This window comes from Asterias rubens, chromosome 8 (genome assembly GCF_902459465.1).
Source record: "Asterias rubens chromosome 8, eAstRub1.3, whole genome shotgun sequence".
NCBI classification, from domain to species: domain Eukaryota; kingdom Metazoa; phylum Echinodermata; class Asteroidea; order Forcipulatida; family Asteriidae; genus Asterias; species Asterias rubens.
Window position 1 is genome coordinate 17,481,404 of NC_047069.1, and position 12,565 is coordinate 17,493,968.

The 12,565-nt window shown below is 39.6% G+C and overlaps 1 protein-coding gene across 1 annotated transcript; it reads right to left on the reverse strand.

The window, feature by feature from the left end:
* Positions 1-9,105: 9,105 nt before the first annotated feature.
* LOC117294029 (prokineticin receptor 2-like) lies at positions 9,106-12,323 on the reverse strand. The gene is made up of 3 exons (XM_033776542.1): positions 12,289-12,323; positions 11,854-12,010; positions 9,106-11,257 (listed from the first exon to the last, which is right to left on the reverse strand). Exons 1-3 carry the CDS (start codon positions 12,321-12,323, stop codon positions 10,652-10,654), a joined length of 798 nt encoding a protein of 265 aa, XP_033632433.1. The 3' UTR covers positions 9,106-10,651.
* Positions 12,324-12,565: the final 242 nt, after the last annotated feature.

Here is a 12,565-nt window from a genome sequence, read left to right on the forward strand (position 1 = left end):
TATTGGGGGGGGGGGTAGATTCTCAAAAACGAGGTTTAACCAAAATATCAGAGCCTTGCATGTTAAACGGTTTTCAGTCCCTGAATGCCTGGGTTTTCCACATTTTGGGTTTTTCTTCAATTCTTACATTTAAAATTGGGTGCTAATTGTGCTTTTGGATGTGTAGTATCAAATAAATGAAATTCTTCTTTTGCAGTCACTTTAGAAGAATGATTGAAACAAGATAAATATGGGTATAGAATAACAACATATTCACACACAAAATAATGTGAACTCACCGGGTATATTTGGAGTTTTTGGACGTTAGGTGGCAGCAGACTAGGCATTATTGTTCTTGATTATGTTTATTCCTTCAATTAAAGGCAGTGGACACTATTGGTAATTACTCAAAATAATTATTAGCATAAAACTTCACTTGGTAAAGAGTAATGGGGAGAGTTTGATAGTATAAAACATTGTGAGAAACGGCTCCCTCTGAAGTGACGTAGTTTTCGAGAAAGAAGTAATTTTCCACGAATTTGATTTCGAGACCTCAAGTTTAGAATTTGAGGTCTCGAAATCAACCATCTAAACGCACACAACTTCGTGTGACAAGGGTGTTTTTTCTTTCATTATTATCTCGCAACTTCGATGAACAATTGAGTTCAAATTTTTACAGGTTTCTTATTTTATGCATATGATGAGATACACCAAGTGAGAAGACTGGTCTTTGTCATCTACCAATAGTGTCCACTGTCTTTAAATAGCAAACATCAGACTTATTCACAATTATGTGTGCTGCCACCAAGCGTCTCCAATCCTGTAACATTTCCAGCTTCCCAAGTAATGAGGCTTTAACCAACTCAGCCTTACTTACAATGCGAGTTAGTTTATTATGTATGAAAATCATTAAACGAGAAAATAGAATTAGCTGTTGCAAACAACTTACCAACCAAATGCACCGAGAGTATAAATGCAAAAAATAGTTAATGGCCTGACGTTTCGACCCTAGCAGAGTCTTTCTCGAAGGCTAAAAAATCATTAAACATACCACAAATAAAATATTTAATAAAAAATCAAATCAAAACGAAAAACGAACCAAGGCATTTTATAAATACTTTTCACTTGGTGCCAACGAAATCTGTTTGTTTTTTTGTCAGATAGTGGTTCGCTATAATAAACGATTATGGACCAAAAATATTACTTTGCGGACCCGTGGTCTGTTGTTATTGTTGTTTCCTCTATAAAAAAAAACACTCCCCAAAACAGGGGTACTTTTCTTTGAACACGATTTTTGTTTAACCAACGCAACAAAGTGGAGACTTGAAGGGGCAGCTGGAAGCAGAACTTCCCAATGAAATGGGACACCGGAAGAAAAGTAGGGTGTATTTAAGGGACACGTTGCCTTGAATCGGACGAGTTGGTCTATAGCCTAAAAAGCGTTTGTAACAATTTGTTATAAAATGCATATGGGTAGAAAGATGTTGTAGTACGCCTCGAAATTGCGTGGTTTTCATTTTACATCGTCGACTATGGCCGACCATGTTAGCTCGCAAAGTAAATGGAAAATCACGCAATTTCCAGGTGTATTTGTGTAGATCATTGTATTCTACTTTAACAACATCTTTCTAACCATATGCATTTTATCACAAACGATTTTTATAAACCAACTCGTCCGATCCAAAGCAACGTGAAAAAAAAATCACACCCGCACTGCACTGCAGTAATTATTTTCTTACGGCTAAATCTGTGCAGGCTTTGACTACTGCAATGATGCAAAGACTAAAGCTACTATAGGAACACGATATATTTCTTGATAACAGTATTATTTATAAATGAAAGACTCTTAAAATCATCAATAATATTAATTTACACACCATGGACATTCGTGTCGTACTAGACATACATCCAATAGAAAACACTACCAGCATTAAAATATTAAAATCGTCTTGCCTTTAGGCAATGGGTGATTCTTTTGACCCAGATATTGAATTATATTAAAAACATATTTAAACATGATACATAAATCTGCTCAAAGGCTGTTTCACATCATGGTCCTGCTGATGAAGAACCATAAAAAAATTTTTAAAAACAAGCAACAAACTAGCAAGAACAAGTGTGTATCTGGATCATCATATAGATTGTTGTTTCCCTGAAGGAAAGCAAAAAACCAAACCCATTGTCAGATCTAATATTGGTGCCTGCCATTATTTATAGTTAGTGTGCCCTGTTTTACGGATCTAAGTCAGTGAATAAACCCGGGATCCAGCGTGACCCAACAATGGGCCAGACTGATCCTCAAAAAGGGCTTCGCCCTGTGCCCTATTTCATAGAGCTGCTTATAGGCGTGCATAAAGTAGTATTCATAAATACCTCAGACAGTTTCGCTATTCCTATTGGTGGAGAGCGCGTCACGTGGGGGTTTAGTACATAAGGTTACCAACCAAACTACCATGTTACCAGTACGATTTTTGAGTGGTATCCTGCTCACTTCTGCTTAACAGAAAATGTTAAGCAATATTCTTTGCTTAAGGCGCTCTGTGAAATTTGGTCCTGGTTCCGTGTTCCGAGATAATCCGGAACTTTTAGACCTTTATACTGCACGGGTCTCTTAAAGTGCAGCTCTGCCCTGGCTACAGTTCCGAATAACCGCCCGATATAGCACGAACCAGATGTCTGGGTTTAGTCAACTTGAGCATCTAAACATGGATCATGTTTCCTTTCTTAAACCAATGCCTGTCGAAAAACTGTCCCCGACTCCTTGTATTGGTCGCCATCTTTGATGAAACGTGAAAGGCTATCATTAGGGAGGTTTAGCCGCATGTTCTGCGTGAACGCGTACGTGAACGTCAGAAAATTGTGTCGCTAAAATCTCACGTTTTTAGCAAACGTGAAGTCACTATTTTCACGTCAGGTCCGTACGTGTGCGCAGACGTGATACGTGAGCATGCAATAAGCCCAAAGTGGCGACGTCACCTAGAAACGACACAATTATTTGGCGTTCACGTTCACGTTTTAGCTCGCGTAACTGGCAGATAAACCTCCCTATTTGGCTGAGAGTCGTGCGCAGCATGTATTAATTGCGTCCACATTTCCACCCGACGTTTCTCATTAAAGATGGCGGCAAAATCAAGAAATGAATTTCCAGTGGAAAATAAATAGAACAGTCACCCACATGTCACAACACAAGATCGTCCATACCACATAAGCGCTCCACTCCCTCTCCCTATCATCCGCTAATCTCAACTTCACGCCGTCTTCTCTTTTTCTCTTATTTTATATTTCTTTTAATGATCTGCACGTTGAATTAACAAACTCCAACTAAGAGCGATTGTATAATGGTTTCATTTGTACAGAGTAAAATGACGATCAAAATTGCTGTCAAAATAACTTATTTTGGGTTTAAATATTTGATCGCTTTTAGTTTAAACTCAGCAGCATGAAATCAACTTTCCTGTGGATAGTGGAAAGGGTGTTACTGATTTTCATATTAAATGAAACAAAATTTACTTCGAACTCTCATTACACCTCCTTTCGACTCGTATGTTCCAAAGTCACTCCATCAACATAAACTCTCATCTCATGTCATCATGGTTGTTGCTCTAGAAGCATTATAAAAATCACGGAAGATTTTGCTTAAAGACAGGGGACACTATTGGTAATTGTCAAAGACCAGTTTTCTCACCTGGTGTATATCAGCATATGCAAACAACAACAAACCTGTTAAAGTTTGAGCTCGATCGGTCGTCGGAGTTGCGAGATAACTATGAAAGAAAAAAAACACCATTGTCACACGAAGTTGTGTCCTTTCAGATACTTGATTTCGAGACCTCAAATTCTAAACTTGTGGTCTCGAAATCACATTCGTTGAAAATTACTTTCTTTCTCAAAAACTACGTTACTTCAGAGGGAGCTGTTTCTCACAAATTTTTATACTATCAACCTCTCCCCATTACTTGTTTCCCCAGTTAAGGTTTTATGCAAATAATTATTTTGAGTAATTACCAATAGTGTCCACTGCCTTTAAACAGTCAACCAGTCACACTCTAAGAGAAAACCAGGTCAGAATTAACCCGGATTCTGGAGCCGTTGGCCTGACACTTTTCTGGGTCAGTGCGACCTGGAGCCGGTCCAAGATGACAGAGAAGTCTTGGACCCGGTGTGATAGGCGATTATGTCCACCCGGAAGATTAAATCCCCATACGGCAAACTGTGTACAAACTTCTTGTAATAGCGCCCTCTTTTGAATCAAACTCTTTCAGCCCGTGTGTGGGGTGGGGGGGGGGGGGGGGTTGGGAGTGGGGAACATAATCTCCGGTGGGGGACGGGGGCAGAATCTCTTATGACACCGGAATCCGTGTCGATTCTTATCCGGGAGTTTTGTAGTGCAGAATGCTATGGCAGAATGCTATGGTGAATTTGCACCTATTTTTTTTTTGTCGCAGCTCCACTATTTTGATTACCCTTACAGAGTTAAAACATATACTTGTACATAGAATCATCAATGAAACCCCGCAATGACGGCATGAAATAAGGCTACACCATACCCCAGAATGAAGACCTAATGATAAACTACGTTAATCCACACTGTCACCCAAGTCTCCTCGCGCATCTGCATATCATACTCTCACTCAGTTACCGCCAAGTCATCTCTCCGCTCCGCCATCACACAGCAAAATGTCAAACTTGAAACCAAGCGTTTCTGACAACCAAAGATGGCAGAGGTCCTCCATAGTACTGGCTCACCCCTCATCAGTAATATTTACAAAAACTGTACCTGGTGCAAGTTGCTACTATGGTCTCTTTCACATCCAAATATCAATGGACAAGCAGAAATTCATCCGAAAAATTGGAATCCTTTGAAGGCATGGACTGTTATTTAGCTTTCACTATTATTGTCTAGTTCCCTGTCTCTGATAACTAAACAAAATACTGATTCCAGCTCGAAAAAGGGGGTCGGACCTTTAAACCCTTACAGCCTCGATTTGGTAGCATAAGACAGGTAAGAGAGGTTTGCGGAAGGACCATTTGAAACTCTCCATTGAATAGCGCTGGTTCAGAAAAGAACCAACACTATACTCAAAAGAGATTTTCACAGTGGTGCTCCCGAAAACCTCCTGTTATACGTCCACCATGCAAAGTTTCAAATCCTACTTATAACCAGACAGATATACCACCAGGACAGAGGTATGTGTAATTCGGAGCTACGGTTCATAGCCTTCGGTGCTTAACGGGGCGTCCAACATTATTTCTTGCTATGGCATAGTAACAACAAGAAGTACCATGAAATTGGGACCTGCTGTTGCGCAGTTTGATTGCGAAAAAAATGTGAATGTCGAATGTGTTCTTCACAACATGCTGTAGATCCTTATCTGATACTTCTTGCAAGACCGATCGTATGTTGACGAGAAGAATGTTCGCCTCGCAAAGCGAACATCATTTCATTCTAACACACAAAGGGTAGCAGACAAAAAAAAATTGTGTTTATATTAATTTTTCACATGAAGTTGTTTCAATGATCAACACAAAATATCTGTGATAAAATACACCATTTAGGAAAGCAGCACATTTAGGCAGCACATTTACGGCTACAAAAAGTTTTTGTTTTCATCTTATAAATCACTACAACTCTTTTCAAGCGTACCGTAAACGGACACTAACCGTAAATAATGACATTCAAAACTGTTTCTTATGGATGCAGCACGTGGTACCCATTCAAACACCGTTTTGTTTTTATAGTGAACATGACTGATACGGTACCCGTAAACGTTACGGTAATTGTATGGTATCCGTGCCGCAATGTATAGATACGCGTAATTAGTTACCGGACATATTACGTATAGTGCTGTTACATCGTAACAACCTGCGTTATCGAGCATTCATCTTTATACTCTTAAAAACCATGAGTCAGAATTTACCCGGGTCCTGGATCCCGGAGTCCCTGATCAATTAAAGGGTCAATCTGACCAGAAAAGATTGTATTTAAGCAATGGGATTTTCAATATTTTGCGTCTTTTTACCCATTTCTGACTCATTTTGACACATATTCCGGGTCAAACTAACCCCAAAATGGGTCAAGCCACACAGGACCTTGATCCGGGTCGATTCTGACCGGAAATATTTTATATGACCCTCAAATCATCCTCTCTTCAATAATCTCTGATAAATCAGTAATTCCATAGTAAATAAGTTATGTTTTACGTATACTCTACTGTTAGTTATATATCCACCTGTATATATTAATAGAGTTGATTAAGTTTGCTACAAAAATTATGTAATAAATATTCGTGGTAATAAATATACTTGTTCCTCATTCTTTTTAACATAAGATACATTTTAACTTGTCAAGGCTGTAAATTTATAATACGTTTAGGAATTTTTCTGTCAAAAATTATGTTGTGTATTTACAATTGGTAGCAATACAATGTTTACTTTACCAAAATAAAATATTACCCCCAAAAAATAAAATCAACTAAAACCAAACAACAAACATCAAACAAACAGACAATTTTCACGCACAATGCAAAGTAAACTGAAATCGTCCACAACTCAGCTTGCCGTTCATAGACACATAACACATATGTTGTCGGCTGGCGTGAATGCATACTACATGCTAGTGTTTCAAACAAATATAATTATATAGTCACAAAGTTACTTTAATGATAAATTCTTCCCTATTTTCCCGCCACGATGATGTATTCGGCGGTGCTATATTAGGCACACTTTATATCACGCACACTCACCCCAAAAAGGAAAAATAAATTCTGCTTCTGTTTTTCGACAGAACTTGCCCAAGGCCATAGTTTTATAATTTGATTTTAAAAAAAGTTTTCAAAACAATTTGATAAGACGATGGGACATCTGGCTATATATCTTTTGACCGTAAAAAAGAAAAACAACCACAAACACGAATACGTTTGACTTAACAGGAGCCATGAAATCTACTTCTCAGAGAATTCCACAATTATCTTGATGCGTCCGTGACGCTACACGCTGTCCTCATTATTATTGTTAGAATCCTGGCATGCTTTATCTTTCGGTTGACTAATTATAACCAAGGACAAAGCAACATCCAACTGGAATTTAAAGGAATCAATTTGGAAAACTTCCCATTAATTTGGGTCAGTATGTGTATGGCGGGAGAAACGCAGCGGGATCTGACAGAGAAATAAACTACGGTCAGACTAGCGATTGGGATCCGGGAGACGTGTCTAAGTCAACGGCGACCCTAGAGGAAGTTGAAACTAAGCACAGCTTATGTGATCTTTAAACTCAGCTTGCGGCAACGTTGATTTTAAAGGCACTGGACATTAATGGTAATTAGTAAAAATAATTGTTTGCAAAAGAACTAACTTTGTAACGAGCAATGGAAAGAGCTGTTGATAGTATAACAAAATTGTGAGAAACGGCTCCCTCTGAAGTATTAACGTAGCTTATGAGAAAGAGCTAATTTCTCACTCAAATATTAAAATGTTTTATTTCCTGAAAGCACAGTTTGTGCAATAACGGCGTTTTTCTGTTATTATTCTCTTGCAGCTCCGATGACCAATCCAGTCCAAATTTTGACAGATTTGTTATTTTATACATATGTTTGGATACACCAAGTGAGAATACTGGTCTTTGACAATTACCAATAGTGTCCAGTGCCTTTAAAACAGCACTATAACATATATAGGCCTACATCCAACCATGGAGCAACAAACTAGTTGGATAAGTAAACAACTCAAACACATGATATTGCTTGAGAGACAATTGTAAATGAGCACAAGCTGATGAGAGGCAAGCAGAACTACGAATGAATTGAGTGATATATTGCACTTGAAAACAGTATCAATCAAAAAACGTCACAAGACATTGCGTTGGATAAAGTTAAAATCCGAGTTGACTGGTCCCGTTGTCTTCATAAAGACAAAAATTGGATTTGCATACCCAGCGATTTCATTGGATACAATAATTTCATTGGATAAATGTGCAGTGACGTAAGTTGCCCATGCATGTTGATTGGTCCGAAGTGATGTTTTTCATCATCACCTTTAACAGGCCCTCTCTTGACTTGGATTATGTTGAACTGTACAACTCCATACTGTAACCTAACTTATTGCACTGTGACGTCATACGCAGCATCTCAGTCTGCCGACGACCCGTTCTTTTTGAAGTCAGAACGCCGTGTAGATATAGAATGTCCGAATCTACATCTACGCCAAAATGCATGCTTCTCAGTAAGACACTCTTACAACACCGTAACTGGGATTTTGGCGAAGGCGAAATGATTCCATACATCTGGCCTGGTTCTGGACAAACTTCAAATTCCAGTTTTCAGTATTCCAGCATCTTCTCTTGTAAAGTTGTTGTAGCAATTGTAATTCCAGCGTTTAATAACAACTTCTTAATAACAAGTTCGTATTAGCGCATTTCACAATAACCGTCTCAATGGGAACTTCCATTAAAAACTCATCAGATTATTCTTTCATTCAATACTTTAAGCTAAGTATTATCCATTGACTGGCGCAATTGATTGTATCACCAATTATGTACATCTTATAAATACCCTGTTAGCTTTTATTATAATGAACATCACGACACCGAGAATGGAAGACGGGGAAAGGGCCGGTTCTCATCCCGATAATAGGAGCGACCATCACCCGTCAAATGCCCCTCCTATAACTCCCCTTCCCTCACACACATTCTCAAAAATGCATCCTTGTTCTTTCTTCTATCACTGCGCTTATAAGTTTCCCATCGACTTTTTATTCACAAACTTCTATGTGGAGCGCCAAAGTCTTTAGAATTCCCCTAAAGAAATTATTTTCTTTTCTCTTTGTTTTGTGCTTGGTCTCCATGAGGTTCGCGAAATTGATCACACCTTGGCCAAATTTCATATCTGCTTATTAAGCACAAAAAGTAACCAAGCATAACCAAAATTACGCTTACCAGAATAAGGTTACCAGCCAAACTACCATGTCACAAGTACAATTTCTGACTTGTGTCCTGCTCGTTTCTGCTTAGCAGAAAGTTGTTATATGGAAAGGTTTGCGGTAACACAATGTAATGACTATCTCTAATGAGTTAGAGTGGTTCTGAAAAGAACCGTTGGTTTCAACTCGACGTTTCGATCAGTATGCTCTGGTCGTCTTTTCGACAGAAAACAAAATGTTGCTAAGCAATAATTTCTACTTAAGCAGCTTTAGGAAATTGGGCCTTGTATTGTGTCAAATTTAAGTCACACCACTACATAGACTTTTTTCAAGGATGAGGTGACTTAATGTCATACCGTTATCAACTTAATACCTAAATTTGAAAGCTAAACCGGGTATCACTTGTACTTTCAATATAATTCATAAACGTCAATACTATGCCTTAACAAATAACAGTAATATGACTCTATCCAAAGAAACGTATTGTCTCCTTCTTTCAATGCCTCAAAACGGAGGGAAAAGTATAGTCAGAAATTTTTGTAGAAATATTTTAGAGAATATAATCATTGCACCTGTTTTGCACCATTGGTCATTGAAAGTCATGATAGGGATTTACACCAACCCCGTCCCCCAAATGCATGGATGTTCGATGCGTTTCCAGCTGCCGTAGGGTCGCCTTACGAAGCCCCTGGCGAATGATCAAATGAAACCTTTTGACAGGAGGGTTCGAGCGACGATAAAACACTTAAAGGTACGACGTGGTGGCAATGTTTTACTTTCTTCAGATAACTGAGTGTTTGCAAATATTTGAGTAAATTGTTATTGGTCTACACACAAAGCCGTCACAACTCACGTTGGTCCTTTCCGGTAATTAGAAAAACGGCGATGGCAATCATGAATAAAACGACAGTAACTCTACGTCACTTTTTACGCGTTGTCCTTTTGGAGTACTTGCATTTACGGAGTCCTCGACGTTGGTCGCTGGTGAGGTGTGATTTGCTAATATTCAAGTTACGTTTTCTGCACACCAAAAGCGTAAAAACTCACGTTAGTACTGTTTTGGTAATTCGACGTCACGGTTTACGTGTAGTACGTTCGGAGCACTAACATTTACGGTTTCTGTTCTTAGAAGTTGGGCACTGCTTGTGTGAACAACATTTCATTTGATTTACCAATAATCACAGCTCAACGTTTAAAACAAAACATTCCTATCGCAAAAAGTGACGTCAATATTTGACGAAATGGAGCCTAAGCATCTTCAGCAACTGTACGAATAGATGAAACCGTTGTCTTTTCAGAACTGAGAAGTCTCCCGAACTCCGAAACTCTACTCCGCGGTAGTGGAATATAAAGCAATGCAGTTCTCTGAAGAACAGACTCTCCCTGGCACGTAGATACACTCATGGTGTTACCGCAAACCAAATAATATTGATACCTCACCATGCCAAGCCCCAAATCTTATATAACAGCTGATCATCAGTTGAGTATTGTGTGTGTGGGGAAATTAATCATCGGTAATCATCTAGCACAACGGGAAGGAGAATAGTGAAAAACGTGTTTTTAATTCGTCTTCATTATTAGACATAGACATCATGTTGTTTGGGCTCCGTGGTCCAATCTGGGTGATTAAGCACCGGTTAATCATTAAACACAGAGTGAAAATTCAACAAACTTTCTCTCATCGGAGTAAATATGATGAGGTTCCTTAATAAATATATATGGTTTAATAGCTCACACAATTGAAGCATAGTGCGCTTTTACAGTCGAGCCTCTGCCGTATCGGTCGTCTTAGGCACCGCGTGGTAATGCCCGTTGCGGGTCATCTGAGAGAACCCACTTCCGGTACGAGAAGCCTGGTGGCTTCCGCTCTTTGCGAAACCGTCCCTCCGTCCGTGCCGGTGGGCGCCGCGTCTCGACGGGCAGCAGGTATAGACAAGAGCCCAGAACTCCTCTCGAAACACCGGAGACATGACAAAGTAAATGATGGTGCTGATGACGGCATTCATCATCGCAATGCCCTCAACGATGAAGAATAACGAGTATTGAAACTCAAAGTCATCCAGGCTAGTCGGATGGAAGTGCCAGGCTAGGTTAAAAGCGTAGTATGGTGCCCAGCACACTATGAAGGCAACTACCACGGTGATGAGCATGGGTATGATCTTCTGCTTTCGGACCAGGGTGATCTCCCGGTGACGTGGTGTTTCATGGCCGGGCGGGTGCCGATGGAACCATAGCTGGGCCGCAATCCGGATGTATACGAACCCCATCACTACAGCGGGAACCACAAATTCAAACACAGCTATGGTGACTATGTAGGCCTTACCGGCTTCATGGTTGTACCAATACTCAGCACAGACCGTCATCTGAGCAACAACAAAAAATGAGAAGAAGCAAATTATTATTTTTTAAATACACTACTTTTGATTTCTCATAATGTATAATATACTGATACAGTCATTTTTGTCCTCCCAAATTCAAAAATAAAATAAATACTGACTTTCATTATTCCTCACACAGGGGTCTGACTGTTTTAGACATTTTCTCGGCCAAACGGTCCATAGTTTTACTGGAACTACGTTCTGGTATTGCCAGATTAATGTTTCGGTTGCATAGACAGATTTGCAGTTACCCATTGCGCGAAGCGCCAACTGTAGAATGAGGTGCATGCTGGTCTAGCTAGCGATCAAACTTGATCGCTTTCTAGACCAGCATGCACCTCATTCCACGTAAAACGCGTGCATATCGAGTTTATTATTGCGAAAAGGTCTATGGTATTGCCACTGACCTTGAGCTAAACACGGTTTCCCCCTTCGGATGGGACGTGTGATTTTTATTTTTCATAGAACTCGGTAAAGTACCGAGTATACAGTGCTAACACACATCGGTGTATATGGGTAAAAACCAAACTTAAAAACCTATTACCAGTGTACGAAAAATTCAAAGTAAAAAGTTGTTTTACAATTTCACTGGTGCAGACATCAAATCCCTTCGTTGTGTGTGTGAAGAGTGGGGTGGGGATTGCGATGACGATAGAAAACAACCAGATAGCACACACGATGATAGAGAGGGTACCCTTGCCCATGCGGGGTCGTAGCGGGTTGAAGATACCGATGAATCTGTAGAAAACACGGTCAAGGTGAAGAGAAGAAAACAAAGTCAATTAAATCAGTAACTGTTAGATGGACTGGGTCGATTTCAGAAAGAGCTAGGACAGCTTAGGACTAGTCCTAGGAGATATTGAAAACTATTATAAAGCTAGTCCTTTATACATGCTTTGTCCAAGGCTCTTTATTGACGAATTCACGAACTGCATAGATACTGTACTGCATGGTACAAACAGTAGTTGATATCATGGGGTCGAAGCATGGCTTTTCGAGGTTGTCCTCTGTCCTACCCCGTTTTAACCTCGTTGATACCTCGAAAAGCCATGCTTCGACCCCACGATATCAAGTTCTGTTAAGTCCCCCAGGTCCCCGAGAGTAAGTTTGGTATAATTTCCCACCGTGTAGTCTTGGGGGTCGAGCATGCTTCATGTTCATTAACAATCCACATATCGCGTAAAAACCGCAACATCCCCAAAAGCAATGTTTTTTACGATCGAAACATCCCCAGCTTCAGGTGAACAGGTGACTTGAAATTGTGTGGAAGATGAAATATAAAGCAAACCTTAC